Genomic DNA, 17,863 nt, shown 5'->3' with positions numbered 1-17,863 from the left:
ATATTTCAACATAAAAGAAAATACAGTAGGAATGTAGTAATACTCCTAAATGAGGTATGAAAGAGAATGTTTCAAAAACAATGAAAAATGCAAAGAAGTTAGAAGTGATGGAGGGAGGGACCTTTTTTAAGTTTCCTTAGGTTTCCTGTTTTATGAGAGAAGGAGGAGATGGTTTCAGGGTAACTGTTAGGCAGTCCTAAAATTTGCAGTTTTCTTCCTAACACAGAGCGATTTGGTAACAACAGTGAAGCGCAAAGGCTCAGCTGGTGCTAAGTTGTTTTGAATCCTCAAGGGAATATAGAGAAACAGAAATATAATTAATGGAGTGTTTATATAACGTCAAAGCCTAAGGGCAGTAGCGCTGGAATTTAAGACCTAATGTACCTGGTAAAATAAAAGGCCACCTGCCTGTGGGTCTTCCCTGGTGGCTCAGGTGGTAAAGCGCCTCCTTGCAGTACAAGAGACCGAGGTGTGATCCCTGGATGGGGAAGATCCCTGGGAGAAGGGAAGAGCAACCCACTCCAGTATTCTTGCTTGGAGAAGTCCATGGACAGAGGAGCCAGAGAGGGTCACACGGGGTCACAAAGAGCTGGACACGACTGAGTGACTAACACACCCTGGTTGTTGTTCAGCTACTCAAGCCCTGCTCATCTCAGGTAGGTTTCTAGATCCTAACTTAAGGAATATAGGAGAAAACACAACTTTTTTAGAAAAAGTTTTGTAAATGGAATATTTTATGCCTCCTATTCTCTAAAATCTTCACTTAATGGCTAGTAATAATATTTTCTTCTCAGAACTGAATGAGTCTGAACTTGTTAATATCCACACATAATTACTTTTAATTTATTTCATTTTGTTCTTGGTTCATGGGAACGCCTTCACTCTTTTTATCATTTCTTAAGTACTAAAAAACAATTTAAGGTATATATTGTTTTATTGAAAAAATAGTGTTGGTACCACAGTAAAAATAAAAACATGTACAAATTCATCTCCACATGAACCATATGCCCTGGGGGCCGCAAAGAGTCAGATATGACTGAGCGACTGAACTGAACTAAGGGAAAAAGTCTATTACTTATATTCTGTTCTCAGATACATTAAATATATATATATACACATTCACACACATAAATACATACATATAAGATAGGGAGAAGTCTATGTATTTTAGAAGTATTTATTGTCACTCTTTTCATTTATATTTTATTAAATTAAAGGAGATTTTTTTATTTAAAATCACTTTATTGCTTAAAAAATACCAGAACAATCACAACAGTAACATCAAAGATCACTGATCACCATAACAAACATAGTAATAATGAAAAAGGTTGAAATATTGTGAGCATTACCAACATGTGACCCAAAGACACAAAGCGAGCAAATGCTGTTGGAAAAATGGCGCCAGTGGACTTGCTCAATGAAGGAGTGCCACAGTCCTTCAATCTGTGAAACATACCACATGCAAGAAGCACAATGAAGTGAAGCCCAACAAAACAAGCTATGCCTGCACTTGGGGGAGTTGCGTAACATTTGCTGATATACTTACGAAAGCTCATAACAGGATCTGAGATTTCAGGGGAAAGAACATGAGGTACCTGGCAATGAATAGACATATGGCTGCTAATGCCTTGCTGGTCCAGTCTCAGTGACAGCTCTGCACTCAGGAAACCTTAATCCCAGACACACTGGGATGGCTGGTCACCCACATCACCCTCTGTTCTTACAAAACCATCCCGGTGCTAAACCTTTCCCCTCTTTCCTTCAGCACTGCCTTCACCTTGGCAGGCCTGCAGGCCGGGCCTTCTCCTAACCACAGGAATGATGCTGTTTTACAGGGGAAAGGCAACTTGGCGACTTAGCCTCAAGGTCAGGCCTAATTAATTCTCTCCCAGGCCTCTCACAGCCCCAGGAAGTGCACCTTCCTCTGGGAAGTCCCTACAAATCCTTGTTGATGAGCCAGAAAGAGCATGTGGCTTTTTCTTGAGGTTTCTTTTTTATGGCATGCTGTTGTTCCTAGACTTCTTTATTGTTTTCTCACTTGTGGACTCCATTTACCTCCAAATTACTTTCACCAACTGCTATACTGAATTTTTTTTTAAACTACTGATCTGATACTTTGGTGCTGAAATAACTAAGCCATCTCTGAATGCTCCAGTGTTTACAAATTGAGATAGAAATATGTTCCTATCATAAATTGAATCCAGAAAGGAGATTTAAAATCTAAAGTGATGCTAATGTATGTGGTACATTCTGTTGCTTTTATTTCTTTTTAACTTTTTTCTTCCACTGGTCAATAGATTCATCCCTTGACTACAACTATTACAAAAGAGATAATGAGCATTGTGGGAAAGCAATTATAAATTTCTAGCAAAAAGGTAAATAATACTTACTTCATGTATCTCCAAATACTAAACACAACATAAACTAAAATCTGTACCATAATAATTTTTTTATTACTGCTAGACAGTGTTATACTCATGGTTTCTGGAACTAAGTTAAAGACTCTTAAATTTATCATGTGTTTTTGAGAAACATAAATTTTGTAATTTATCTTTTCTAATCATTGTTTGTATTCAAGTGAATATTTTCAAGCATAGAAAATGCTTAGTCTCATATCTTAAACCTGGCTTTGCTATCACTGGTGTCTCTTATTGAAGAGATAAGGAGAGTGGAATTTGTTGATATCTACCCACTGAGATAAGGAAAATAATGCTCAGAGAAGAGCTTGTGGAAAGGAGCATACCTCATGAATGATATCTAAATTTACATCACTATTTCTCAAAGCTCAATTCCAGATAATTTTTATTACTGCTTAATATATAGATATCCCTCTTCAAGTATACATACACCTGACATGAATTATTTTCTAAATATAAAGATATAGAAAAAAATCATGCTCTATCTTATATTTTGCAGATGTGCAGAAGTGTTACACATCCAGGTGTCATTTTCTTGATCACTTGCTAAAACTTTAGACAAGAACAAAGAAGAATGAGTAGAGAGAATTGCTCCTCCTTGACTGAGTTCATTTTCTTAGGAATTACTGAGAACACTGAGAACAAAGTGATCCTATTTACAATGTTTCTCCTTGTTTATCTCATCAATCTTCTGGCAAATCTGGGAATGATCACCCTCATTAGGATGGATCCCCAGCTGCACACACCCATGTACTTTTTCCTCAGCCACCTCTCCTGTGACCTCTGCTATTCCACAGCCATCGGCCCTAAGATGCTGGTGGAACTATTTGCCAAGAACAAGTCAATCTCTTTCTGTGGCTGCGCTCTGCAATTCTTGGTCTTCTGTATCTTTGCCGATTCGGAGTGTCTCCTGCTGGCAGTGATGGCCTATGACCGGTACAAGGCCATCAGCAGCCCCTTGCTCTATGCAGTCAGCATGTCCAGCAGGGTGCGCTCCCTGCTGGTGGCTGGGGTTTACCTGGTGGCAATGGCAGATGCTCTGATACACACGACATTAGCATTCCGCTTATGTTTCTGTGGGTCAAATGTGATTAACCATTTCTTCTGTGATTTACCTCCACTTTTCCTCCTTTCCTGCTCTGATATACAGGTCAATGAGCTGGTGTTGTTTACTGTTTTCGGTTTCATTGAGCTGAGTACAATTTCAGGAGTCCTTGTCTCTTATTGTTATATCATCCTTTCAGTCTTGAAAATCCACTCTGCTGAGGGGAGGTTCAAAGCTTTCTCCACCTGCACTTTCCACCTAACTGCTGTGGCCATTTTCCAGGGAACTCTGCTCTTCATGAATTTCCGACCAAGCTCTTCCTACTCTCTCGATCAGACAAAATGACCTCATTGTTTTACACCCTTGTGATTCCCACGTTAAACCCTCTGATTTATAGTTTGCGGAACAATGATGTAAAAGAGGCCCTAGAGAAATTGAAAAATAAACTATATTTTTAAATAGTTTATTATATATCTCTACATATGGCTATACACATATAGTAATTGCTTAATCAAAATTATATGGCATGATACACGAGAAACATAATTTTTCCAGATTCCTAAATGAACAATCATTTGTATTAAACCCTGCTCTTAAGAGATATTGCAGTTCCCCTCAAATGTTATGCTTAATATGTGGCCAGAGTTTCTATAAGGCACTTGCTATTTTTGAAAAACCTTTTGACATTTCTAGCTGTGCTAATTCTGGACTAATTTTCCATTCCAACATTATTTCAATTTCACTAAGACATTATGCATGTATTGAGCAATCTTCCACCACTTAGGTTCTTTATATTTTATATAGTACATTTATTTTAGATTTTAATGAACTTAAGTTGGTGCTAATATTAGCTAATAATGAACTAAACAGTCAAGTAAGTCATAATTAGACTTAAAATCATCATGGAATAAAAAATTGAGTGCTGTAAATCCAAAAGCAAACTCTATAAAACTAGTATAAAGTAAAAGCATCTTTGGATAAAGATATTCCGTCTCATATCTAAGAAAGATCCATTTTGGGTGATGAACAGATAGCCGTCAGAGGATGTGACCATTGGACAAGTCTTGAAGTAGAGAATCCCCTGTCTTTAGCGGTAAAGAAGTCATGTTTTCTGCAACATGGGGTATTCCAAGGATGTTAATCTAAGTAAACTATGTCAGTCGGAGAAAAACTAGTAATGTACGATCTCATGTATATGTGGGACCTAAAAAGTAGAATGAACTCATAGAAACAGAAAGAAGATTATTGGTTGCTAGGAGTTGGAAGGTGGGAGAAATGGGGGATGCTGTTCAAAGTGTGCAAAGCTTTTGTTATTACATTTGATGAATAAGTTCCGGGGATCTAATATCCATGGTGACTCTAGTTAACCATGCCATATTATAAGCTTGAAATTAGCTACAAAAGTGGATCTTAAATGGTCTCACTATACACACACTACAATGGCAACTGTGTGAGGTGTGAATGTGTTAACCAATTTTAGTGTTGTAATCATTTCACAATGTATACATATAGCAAATCATCACGTTGTTTATCTATTGAATGCAAATGCTATTTGGCAGTTATATCTGAATAAATCAGGGGAAAAAAGAAGAAAGGAAGTTGGAAATTAGGTTACAAAGAGCAATGGGGAAAGCCTTGGTAAACTGTATTACTGCGCTGCCATTATCAGCTATCAACAGTGTGTCATATCGCCTAAGATGATTGCCTTTCCTTTTCCCTCATTTTCCGCCATTGTTAAACATCTTTCTTTGTCTCTTTGAATTCCATAAACAACCATCTACTTAAGGCATTATTTTACTTTCTGTGACCTTAGGAAGCAGCCCAGTCACACCAGATACCAAGATGGAAGACCATGTTTGAGGAGTATGGAGAATTCAATTGCTATCTGTTTGGGAGGGCTTAAGGAGGACATAAAAGTGTAATGTCCAAGATGTTTTTTCCAATTTTACATATAACTAAAATAAATAATAGTAAACAAATTATTTTAAGAAAAATATTACAACTGGACATGGAGCAACAGACTGGTTCCAAATAGGAAAAGGAGTACGTCAAGGCTGTATATTGTCACCCTGCTTATTGAACTTATATGCAGAGTACATCATGAGAAACGCTGGGCTGGATGAAGCACAAGGTGGAATCAAGATTGCCAGGAGAAATATCAGTAATCTCAGATATGCAGATGAAACCACCCTTATGGCAGAAAGTGAAGAGGAACTAAAAAGCCTCTTGAGGAAAGTGAAAGAGGAGAGTGAAAAAGTTGGCTTAAAGCTCAACATTCAGAAAACTAGGATTATGGCATCTGGTCCCATCACTTCATGGGAAATAGACGGGGAAACAGTGGAAACAGTGTCAGACTTTATTCTGGGGGGCTCCAAAATCACTGCAGATGGTGACTGCAGCCATGAAATTAAAAGACACTTACTCCATGGAAGAAAACTTATGACCAACCTAGATAGCATATTCAAAAGCAGAGACATTAGTCAAGGCTATGGTTTCTCCAGTAGTCATGTATGGATATGAGAGTTGGACTGTGAAGAAAGCTGAGCACCAAAGAATTGATGCTTTTGAACTGTGGTGTTGGAGAAGACTCTTGAGGGTCCCTTGGACTGCAAGGAGATGCAACCAGTCCATTCTAAAGGAGATCAGTCCTGGGTGTTCTTTGGAAGGAATGATGCTAAAGCTGAAACTCCAGTACTTTGGCCACCTCATGCAAAGAGTGGACTCATTGGAAAAGACTGACGCTGGAAGGGATTGGGGGGGCAGGAGGAGAAGGGGACGACAGAGGATGAGATGGCTGGATGGCATCACCGACTCTATGGACATGAATCTGAGTGAACTCCAGGAGTTGGTGATGGACAGGGAGGCCTGGCGTACTGCAATTCATGGGGTCGCAAAGAGTCGGACTCGACTGAGCGACTGAACTGAACTGAACTGAACTGAATAGAACTCCACTGATTTAGAAAAAATCGTCACCATGCACAATTTTTAAAATGAGACATCTTCACTCATGTGATCTATATACATAAAAAATTCCCAAAGCAGGTATGTTTTTATCCTTGTAATTGTTCTCTATCCTTCATTTGATAGTGAAAAATGCATAACAATAAATATTTAGAAACCACTACATTTACAAATCCTAGCACCATGTAGTTTAGGAAGTACAAAGCAACCATTGATTTCATTCCCATGGCCTTTAATGCAGTAAAAAAAAAAAAAAAAAAAAAAAAAAAACCTTAAATAAATAAAATAAACATAATTCAGAAAAGAGTGCAGTATTTAGACAATGTGATGAAGTCACTAAATCAGTGAAATGTCCTTGGATGATATGTGGTTGGAGAATGGGAAAAAGCTGATATTTGGTAATGAGGGCTATCTTGAAAGGGATTGACAGGAATGTTTACAGTGTCATTAGTCATATCAGCTGAACAGTAGAAACAAGCCAGTGTTCATCCTTCCGAAAAATGGATCACCAAAGTATATTATATCCTTAACGTGAAATGCTATTCAGCCACATAATGAAACGGAATTCTAACACATGTAACAACATGGATGAAACTGGTAAATATTTTACCAAAGAAAATAAACCTGACAAGAAGCACACACACACAGCATGATTTTCTTTATACGCAAGGCCAATAATAGGAAACCACACAGGATCAGAAAGTAGATTAGCAGTTGCCAGGCTCGAGAGGGAGGAAAGGAGAGTGAGAGCTAGAAGGTGTAGATTTCTTCTGGGGCTGATGAAGATGTTCTGGAAGTAGATTGTAGTAATGAGTGAACAAATTTGAAAGTGCACTAAAAATCAAAGAACTGTATACATTAGAAGGATGATTTTATGACACAGGATTATATTTCAAGATAAAAGAAAATGTGATCAAAGTGTAACATTCTGACATGAGGTAGTGAAGGAGAATATTTTGTGTTCAAAAACACAATGAACAATCAAAAAGGGTTGGATGAAGGGGGATCTTTTAGAATTTCACTAAGTTTCCTCTTTGACTCAAGAAAGAGGAGGTAGTTTTCGGGTAGCTGACACACACCATACACACCATTTGCTGTACCCTTCCTTCCACAGAGCAATTTGGACACAATAATGAAGCAGAAAAACTCCGTTTCTGCTAAATTGTTTCTGAATTCACAGGGGAATGTTGTGCTCGTTGTCCTGTTTCAAAGTCTGTCTGACTCTGCACCCTCAGGGATGGCAGCGCACCAGGCTCCTCTGTCTACCACTATCTCCCAGAGTTTGCTCAAATTAACGTCCATTGAGTCAGTGATGCTATCTAGCCATGTCTTCCTCTGCCAGGGGAATATACGGAAGCAGAAATATAATTAATGAAGTGTTTGAATAACACTACAGCCTAAGGGCCATAGCACAGGGATTTAAGTCCCAATATACCTGGTGAAATAAAAGACCAAATGCACATTACTGTTCAACTAACCAAGACCTGCTCTTTCCAGGTATGTTTCCAGATCCTAACTGAAGAAAAATGAGAGAAAATATTTAAACTGGGGGGAAAATAAAAGTTTGTAAATGAAGGACTTTATGCCTACCTACTCATTAAAATCTGCATTTAATAGCAAATAATATTTTCTTCACAAAATTGGAAGAGTCTGTCTGAACTTGTTAACATTCATAATGTAATTTTATTTTCATGCTGGCTCACATAAAAGTCTTTGCTCTTTTTTCAATGAGCAACTGTTCATGAATATAAAGTGTGTTTTGCTTTATAGAAACAAAAAAATTAAGGTGTGTTTTCTTTTATAGCATAGATACCGCAATAAAAACAAAAACCTGTCCAAATTCACCTCCATGTAAACCAGGTACTAAATTTACTTAGGTCTAAAAAAAAAATGCATTGCTTTCACTTCAATTTAGATATATACACAGGCATACACATGAACACAACAGAGAGAGCAAGGTCTTTGCATTTTAGAAGCATTTATTATCCCTCATCTAATTTACATTCAATTAAATTGAAAATCATTTAAAATCTAAAGTGATGCAAATATATGTGGTACATTCTGTTGTTTTCACTTCTTTTAGCTCTTTTTCTTCCACTGGTCAAGAGAGTCATCCTAGACGGTAACCTCTCCACAGAGAGGTAATGAGCATTATGGGAAAGCAATAGCAAGTTTCTAGGAGCAGGACAGTAATAACTTATTTCATGTCTCACCAAATGCTAAGCAGAAGATAAGCTAAAACCAGTAACAATGATTTTTGTTATTACTAGCCATTGATGTACTCACTGTTTCTGGAACTAAGAAGAACATTCTTAAACCAATCATGTCTTTTTGAGAGACAAAAAATAGTAATCTTTTTTGTATTCAAGTGAATATTTTTAAACAAAGGGAAAGCTCAGTCCGAAGTCTTAGAATCTGGTCTTGCTAACACTGGTGTCTCTTCCATGTGGTTTTAAAGAACTTTAGAAAGGCAAAATCATCCAGCTCTTCTCTCTGATATAAGAAAAATAAGGCTCAGAGAAGAGTTTGTAGAAAGTAGCAACCTCATGAGTGGCAACTAGATTGACTTGAAACATTCTCAAAGGTCTTCCTCATATGCCTTTTATTATTGCAGAATAGACAGTTATGCCTCTTCAAAGAGTAGGTACAAGACTGGATTATTTTCTAAGGATAAAAAGACAATTAAGGAAAAACAGCAGGCTCTGCCTTATGATTTTTGTTGTTGTTGTGCAGAAGCATTAAACACGCATATGTGATTTTCTTGATAACTGTCTCAAAAGTTTGCACAAGATCTAAGAAGAATGGAAAGAGAGAATTGCTCCTCCGTGACTGAGTTCATTTTCTTGGGAATTACTGATAACGCTGAGAACAAACTCATCCTATTTACAATGTTTCTCCTTGTTTATCTCATCAATCTTCTGGCAAATCTGGGAATGATCACCCTCATTAGGATGGATCCCCAGCTGCACACACCCATGTACTTTTTCCTCAGCCACCTCTCCTTCTGTGACCTCTGCTATTCCACAGCCATCGGCCCTAAGATGCTGGTGGACCTGTTTGCCAAGAACAAATCAATCCCCTCCTATGGCTGTGCTCTGCAATTCTTGGTTCTCTGTATCTTTGTCGATTCTGAGTGTCTCCTGCTGGCAGTGATGGCCTATGACCGGTACAAGGCCATCAGCAGCCCCTTGCTCTACGCAGTCAGCATGTCCAGCAGGGTGTGCTCCCTGCTCATGGCGGGGGTTTACCTGGTGGGAATGATAGATGGTTTGATAAACACGACATTAGCATTCCATTTATGCTTCTGTGGGTCAAATGAGATTAACCACTTTTTTTGTGATGTTCCTCCTCTCCTGTTGATATCTTGCTCAGACACACAGGTCAATGAGTTAGTGATATTCATGATTTTTGGCTTCATTGAATTAAGCTCCATTTCAGGAGTCCTTGTCTCTTATTGTTATATCATCCTAGCAGTCTTGAAGATCCACTCTGCTGAAGGGAGGTTCAAAGCTTTCTCCACCTGCACCTCCCACCTAACTGCTGTGGCAATTTTCCAGGGAACTCTGCTCTTCATGTATTTCAGGCCGAGTTCATCCTACTCTCTAGATGAAGACAAAATGGCCTCATTGTTTTACACCCTCGTGATTCCCATGTTAAACCCTCTGATTTACAGCCTAAGGAACAAGGATGTAAAACAGGCCCTGGAAAAATTGAAAAATAAATGGTTTTAGTTTTTTGTATTAGGCATTTGTGTATACCTATGCATTCAAATACATATATTGTTTGTTCATTTATTAAAATTAAATGATAGGATACATGAGAATAATAATTTCTCAAATTATTAAAGTGATATTTGTACTAAATCTTAATTTTGTTTCCCCCACACATGTCATGTTTCATTATGCTTTACGGATTTGTGTGTGTGTGTGTGTGTGTGTGTGTGTGTGTGTGTGTATAGCACTTTGTCTGTGTGAAAACCTTTTCTGTCTTTTCCATTGTGGTAATTTTGTTCATTGTTTAATTCAAACATTGTCTTCAATTACACTAAGATTTATTGTGCATTTACTCAGTGATCTTTGAGCCTGTAGCCTTTTTATATATTATTCTAGATCTTATAGGTTATGCGCTACGGAAGTTAGTACTAAAAACAAATTTAAAAAACAGTCAAGTAATTCATCATTGGCCTCAAATTCATCATGACATAAAACATAAAGGGCTATAATCTTAAAACAAAAATATCTAAAACTATTCAAAAAGAAAAGCTACTTTGGATAGAGATCTTCAGTCAAATTTTAAAAAGATTCAATCTGGGAAATGAAAAGGTTGTAGTCAAAGGATCTGACAGTTATTCAGATCTTAAAGTGGCATTACTGACTCAATGGACATGAGTTTAAGTAAACTCCAGCATTGGTGATGGACAAGGAGGCCTGGCGTGCTGCAGTCCATGGGGTCCCAAAGAGTTGGACACAACCGAGTGACTGAACTGAACTGAACTGAAGTGTACATGTCTATGTCTTTTAGAAGTCATGTTTTCTACAACATGGAAGAACTGTGAGGTCATGTGTTATGTGAAATATCAATAGAGAGGAAGACAAGTACTGTATGATCTCACATATGTGTAAAATCTAAAAGGTCAAATTCAGGAACTCCCTGACAGCCCAGTGATTAGAACTCAATGCATTCCAGTTTGATCCCTGATCAGGGAACTAAGATCCCGGCAAGCTGAGTGCTACAGTCCAAAAATAATAATAAGAAGAAGAAGATGAAATTCACAAAAACAGACTGAGTTGAATGTTGCTAGGGCCCAAAAGGTAGGGGAAATTGGTGATATTGCAAAAAGTGTACAAACTTTGTTATTTGATGAATAATTTAGGGAGCTCTAAATGTATATGGTAGTTAACAATAATGAAAACTTGAGAAATTTGCAAAAAAAAAAAAAGTATATCTTAACTGTCCTCACTATACACACACTCAAAATGGTAACACTGTGAGATGAAGCCTGTGTTAATCAACCTTATTGTGTTAATCATTTCTCAATGCATACATTATATCACATTCTGTACTAATAATTACACATGGTGTACATTTGAATAAGTTCACATCACATTTGAATAAGTTCACTTCAGTTCAGTCTCTCATTCGTGTCTGACTCCTTGAGATCCCATGAATCGCAGCACGGCAGGCCTCCCTGTACATCACTAACTCCTGGAGTTTACCCAAACTCATGTCCATTGAGTTGGTGATGCCATCCAGCCATCTCATCCTCTGTCGTCCCCTTCTCCTCCTGCCCCCAATCCCTCCCAGCATCAGAGTCTTTCCAGTGAGTCAATTCTTCACATGAAGTGGCCAAAGTACTGGAGTTTCAGCTTCAACATCATTCCTTTTAATGAATATTCAGGGTTGATTTCCTTTAGGATGGACTGGTTGAATCTCCTTGCAGTCCAAGGGACTCTCAAGAGTCTTCTCCAACACCACAGTTCAAAAGCATCAATTTTTCGGTGCTCAGCTTTCTTCACAGTCCAAATCTCACATCCATACATAACCACTGGAAAAACCAAAACCTTGACTAGACAGACATTTGTTGGCAAAGTAATGTCTCTGCTTTTGAATAGGCTATCTAGGTTGCTCATAACTTTCCTTCCAAGGAATAAGCGTCTTTTAATTTCATGGCTGCTATCACCATCTGCAGTGATTTTGAAGCCCCCCAAAATAAAGTTTTGTGACACTGTTTCCACTGTTTCCCCATCTATTTCCCATGAAGTGATGGAACAAGATGCCATGATCTTGGTTTTTTGAATGTTGAGCTTTAAGCCAACTTTTTCACTCTCTTCTTTCACTCTCATCAGGAGGCTTTTGAGTTCCTCTTCACTTTCTGCCATAAGGGTGGTGTCATCTGCATATCTGAGGTTATTGATATGTCTCCCAGCAATCTTGATTCCAGCTTGTGCTTCTTCCAGCCCAGCGTTTCTCATGATGTACTCTGCATATAAGTTAAAATTTGATAAAAATAAGATATCTAAAGATTAGATTTTAAAGACATACAGAAGAGCTCTCTACTTGTTAAAGTACAATATTGTGCTGTTGTTATCAACTATCAATTCTTCTGCACTTCTTCCAAGATAATTTTCTTTCATGCCTCCTCATCTTCAACCCTGGTTAAATGCCCACCTCTCTTTGGTTTACAAACGATCAACTTTAAGGCATTGCTTTATATCACCCTTTTTGTGAGCATTCTTTGCTAAAGAACTAGCATTTCATCCTTGTTAACAAGCACTGAATTTTGCCCGGGATATAAAATAAATAAACATGAATTTACCTAAAAACAGTCGGCAACATTTTTTGACTATTACTTATGTCTCAATAATACAAAATTCATTGAAGATTTGTTAAGTATCTTAACACACACACACACACATAGACACATATCTCACAACAGTGTATATATATTGCATGTATATACACAACAGTTTTTTGGAAGATGCATAAAATTGTTATGGACACTAAGATAATATTCTTATAAAGACACATGTGTTTGTTAATTGCACTAGAAGTAAGAAGCTATAACTTCTTGATATTTGACTATTACATCTGACTTTGATATGGCTTCCTGAAGGCTAAAACACTGAATCAGTTTGCTGAGAAAGCTAGGCTACAGTCCAATCATATATTTGAAATGCCATAGACTACTGAAGAACACTCTTATTTACACATTAAAATTGCAAAGTTAAAAGCCTCAGATGGTCTTAAACTTTCCAGCTGCCATTGTAAATAAAACGTCCTTAAGTAAAAATATTTCAGAGTGAAAAAATAAAGCCTATGAAATTACTTTGCTTTTCATGGTGGTATTTGTAAAACACTATGGTGATTGCAGCCATGAAATTAAAAGACGCTTACTCCTTGGAAGAAAAGTTATGAGCAACCTAGATAGCATATTCAAAAGCAGAGACATTACTTTGCCGACTAAGGTCTGTCTAGTCAAGGCTGTGGTTTTTCCAGTAGTCATGTATGGATGTGAGAGTTGGACTGTGAAGAAGGCTGAGTGCCAAAGAATTGATGCCTTTGAACTGTGGTGTTGGAGAAGACTCTTGCGAGTCCCTTGGGCTGCAAGGAGATCCAACCAGTCCATTCTGAAGGAGATCAACCCTGGGATTTCTTTGGAAGGAATGATGCTAAAGCTGCAACTCCAATACTTTGGCCACCTCATGTGAAGAGTTGACTCATTGGAAAAGACTCTGATGCTGGGAGGGATTGGGGGCAGGAGGAGAAGGGGATGACAGAGGGTGAGATGGCTGGATAACATCACTGACTTGATGGACATGAGTCTGAGTGAACTCAGGGAGTTGGGGTTGGACAGGGAAGCCTGGCGTGCTGTGATTCATGGGGTCACAAAGAGTCGGGCACGACTGAGTGACTGAACTGAACTGAACTGATGGCATGTTAAGAAGAGTTATCATGGTAAAAACACCGTAAAATAGCTATTCTATATTATAAAAGATTTATGGGTTTCTATTTCTGGTATATTTTATTACTTTACTCAAACTTCTTTTCAACTGTTGCCTAACAGTTGAACATTTCTGCCTAACATGGCAGAAAATATTGGCTAGAATATATTAAAGTCAGATAAAATATGGTGTCAATGAGTGAGTGAAAGGCAGTCAGTCATGTCTGACTCTTTGCCACCTCATGGACTAAACAGTCCATGGAATTCTCCAGGCCAGAATACTGGAGTGGGTAGCTGTTCCCTTCTCCAGGGGATCTTCCCAATCCAGAGATCAAACCCAGGGCTCTCGCATTACAGGCAAATTCTTTACCAGCTGAGCCACAAGGGAAGCCCGTGGTTTCAATGTTATGCCATTAATTATTGGCTAACTAATATATATTAACACTCTGTCTATCTCAATAGTCTTCATTCTTTTCCCATTTAATCTTTCTTTTTTTTAATTTTTATTTTTTACTTTATTTTTTTTTACTTTCTTTTTTTTATTTTTTTTTACTTTATTTTTTTTTAAATTTTAGTTTTTTATTTTTTAAATTTTAAAATCTTTAATTCTTACATGCATTCCCAAACATGAACCCCCCTCCCACCTCCCTCCCCATAACATCTTTCTGGGTCATCCCCATGCACCAGCCCCAAGCATGCTGCATCCTGCGTCAGACATAGACTGGCGATTCAATTCACATGATAGTATACATGTTAGAATGTGATTCTCCCAAATCATCCCACCCTCTCCCTCTCCCTCTGAATCCAAAAGTCCGTTATACACATCTGTGTCTCTTTCCCTGTCTTGCATACAGGGTCGTCATTGCCATCTTCCTAAATTCCATATATATGTGTTAGTATACTGTATTGGTGTTTTTCTTTCTGGCTTACTTCACTCTGTATAATCGGCTCCAGTTTCATCCATCTCATCAGAACTGATTCAAATGAATTCTTTTTAACGGCTGAGTAATACTCCATTGTGTATATGTACCACAGCTTTCTTATCCATTCATCTGCTGATGGACATCTAGGTTGTTTCCATGTCCTGGCTATTATAAACAGTGCTGCGATGAACATTGGGGTACATGTGTCTCTTTCAATTCTGGTTTCCTCAGTGTGTATGCCCAGAAGTGGGATTGCTGGGTCATAAGGTAGTTCTATTTGCAATTTTTTAAGGAATCTCCACACTGTTCTCCATAGCGGCTGTACTAGTTTGCATTCCCACCAACAGTGTAGGAGGGTTCCCTTTTCTCCACACCCTCTCCAGCATTTATTGCTTGCAGATTTTTGGATCGCAGCCATTCTGACTGGTGTGAAGTGGTACCTCATTGTGGTTTTGATTTGCATTTCTCTAATAATGAGTGATGTTGAGCATCTTTTCATGTGTTTGTTAGCCATCCGTATGTCTTCTTTGGAGAAATGTCTATTTAGTTCTTTGGCCCATTTTTTGATTGGGTCGTTTATTTTTCTGGAATTGAGCTGCATAAGTTGCTTGTATATTTTTGAGATTAGTTGTTTGTCAGTTGCTTCATTTGCTATTATTTTCTCCCATTCAGAAGGCTGTCTTTTCACCTTGCTTATATTTTCCTTTGTTGTGCAGAAGCTTTTAATTTTTAATTAGATCCCATTTGTTTATTTTTGCTTTTATTTCCAGTATTCTGGGAGGTGGATCATAGAGGATCCTGCTGTGATTTATGGAACAAAATAGAAAGCCCAGAGATAAATCCACACACATATGGACACCTTATCTTTGACAAAGGAGGCAAGAATATACAATGGAGTAAAGACAATCTCTTTAACAAGTGGTGCTGGGAAAACTGGTCAACCACTTGTAAAAGAATGAAACTAGATCACTTTCTAACACCGCACACAAAAATAAACTCAAAATGGATTAAAGATCTAAATGTAAGATCAGAAACTATAAAACTCCTAGAGGAGAATATAGGCAAAACACTCTCAGACATAAATTACTTTATTTTACTTTACAATACTGTATTGGTTTTGCCATACATTGACATGAATCCACCACGGGTGTACATGAGTTCCCAGTCCTGAACCCCCCTCTCACCTCCCTCCCCATATCATCTCTCTGGATCATCCCTTGCACCAGCCCCAAGCATCCTGTATCCTGTATCAAACATAGACTGGCGATTCATTTCTTACATGGTAGTATACATGTTTTAATGCCATTCTCCCAAATCATCCCACACTCTCCCTCTCCCTCTCCCTCAGAGTCCAAAAGTCCATCCTATACATCTGGGTCTCTTTTGCTGTCTCACATACAGGGTTATCATTACTATCTTTCTAAATTCCATATATGTGTGTTAGTACACTGTATTGGTGTTTTTCTTTCTGGCTTACTTCACTCCGTATAATAGGCTCCAGTTTCATCCACCTCATTAGAACTGATTCAAATGTATTCTTTTTAATGGCTGAGTAATATTCCATTGTGTATATGTACCACAGCTTATCCATTCATCTGCTGATGGACATCTAGGTTGTTTCCATGTCCTGGCTATTATAAACAGTGCTGCGATGAACATTGGGGTACATGTGTCTCTTTCAATTCTGGTTTCCTCAGTGTGCATGCCCAGCAGTGGGATTGCTGGGTCATGGCAGTTCTATTTCCAGTTTTTTAAGGAATCTCCACACTGTTCTCCATAGTGGCTGTACTAGTTTGCATTCCCACCAAGAGTATAAGAGGGTTCCCTTTTCTCCACACCCTCTCCAGCATTATTGCTTGTAGACTTTTGGATTGCAGCCATTCTGACTGGCGTGAAATGATACCTCATTGTGGTCTTGATTTGCATTTCTCTGATAATGAGAGATGTTGAGCATCTTTTCATGTGTTTGTTAGCCATCCCTATGTCTTCTTTGGAGAAATGTCTATTTAGTTCTTTGGCCCATTTTTTGATTGGGTCATTTATGTTTCTGGAATTGAGCTGCATAAGTTGCTTGTATATTTTTGAGATTAGTTGCTTGTCATTTGCTTCATTTGCTATTATTTTCTCCCATTCAGGAGGCTGTCTTTTCACCTTGCTTATAGTTTCCTTTGTTGTGCAGAAACTTTTAATTTTAATTAGATCCCATTTGTTTATTTTTGTTTTTATTTCCAGTATTCTGAGAGGTGAATCATAGAGGATCCTGCTATGATTTATGTCAGAGAGTGTTTTGCCGATGTTCTCCTCTAGGAGTTTTATAGTTTCTGGTCTTACGTTTGGATCTTTAATCCATTTTGAGTTTATTTTTGTGTATGGTTTTAGAAAGTGATCTAATTTCATTCTTTTACCAGAAAATTACTAGAGCTAATCAATGAATATAGTAAAGTTGCAGGATATAAAATCAACACACAGAAATCCCTTGCATTCCTATACACTAATAATGAGAAAGTAGAAAAGGAAATTAAGGAAACAATTCCATTCACCATTGCAACGAAAAGAATAAAATACTTAAGAATATATCTACCTAAAGAAACTAAAGACCTATATATAGAAAACATAAAACACTGATGAAAGAAAACAAAGAGGACACTAATAGATGGAGAAATATACCATGTTCGTGGATCAGAAGAATCAATATAGTGAAAATGAGTATACTACCCAAAGCAATTCAACACAATCCCTATCAAACTATCAGAGGTATTTTTCACAGAGCTAGAACAAATAATTTCACAATTTGTATGGAAATACAAAAAACCTCGAATAGCCAAAGCAATCTTGAGAAAGAAGAATGCAACTGGAGGAATAAACCTGCCTGACTTCAGGCTATACTACAAAGCCACAGTCATAGCTACTGTTTTGGTAAAATAAACTTGTAAATAAAACATTTTATGCCTGCTGCTGCTGCTGCTGTTAAGTCGCTTGAGTCGTGTCCAACTCTTTGTGATCTCATGTATTTCAGCACACCAGGCCTCCCTGTCCATCACCATCTCCCAGAGTTCACTCAGACTCACGTTCATTG

At 37.9% G+C, this 17,863-nt stretch overlaps 1 protein-coding gene and 2 pseudogenes across 1 annotated transcript; 2 read left to right on the top strand and 1 right to left on the bottom strand.

Annotated features, from left to right (window-relative positions):
- The window catches only part of LOC138420356 (olfactory receptor 1165-like), a 57,801-nt pseudogene that overhangs the window by 27,156 nt on the left and 12,782 nt on the right, over positions 1 to 17,863 (bottom strand).
- On the top strand, positions 2,992 to 3,920 carry LOC138420360 (olfactory receptor 5W2-like; annotated as a pseudogene).
- LOC138420359 (olfactory receptor 5W2-like) lies at positions 9,225 to 10,154 on the top strand. The gene has a single exon (XM_069553550.1). It carries the CDS (start codon positions 9,225 to 9,227, stop codon positions 10,152 to 10,154), a length of 930 nt encoding a protein of 309 aa, XP_069409651.1.

Source organism: Ovis canadensis, chromosome 15, assembly GCF_042477335.2.
Source record: "Ovis canadensis isolate MfBH-ARS-UI-01 breed Bighorn chromosome 15, ARS-UI_OviCan_v2, whole genome shotgun sequence".
Lineage (NCBI taxonomy): Eukaryota > Metazoa > Chordata > Mammalia > Artiodactyla > Bovidae > Ovis > Ovis canadensis.
This window is presented reverse-complemented; position numbering and strand designations above follow the sequence as displayed.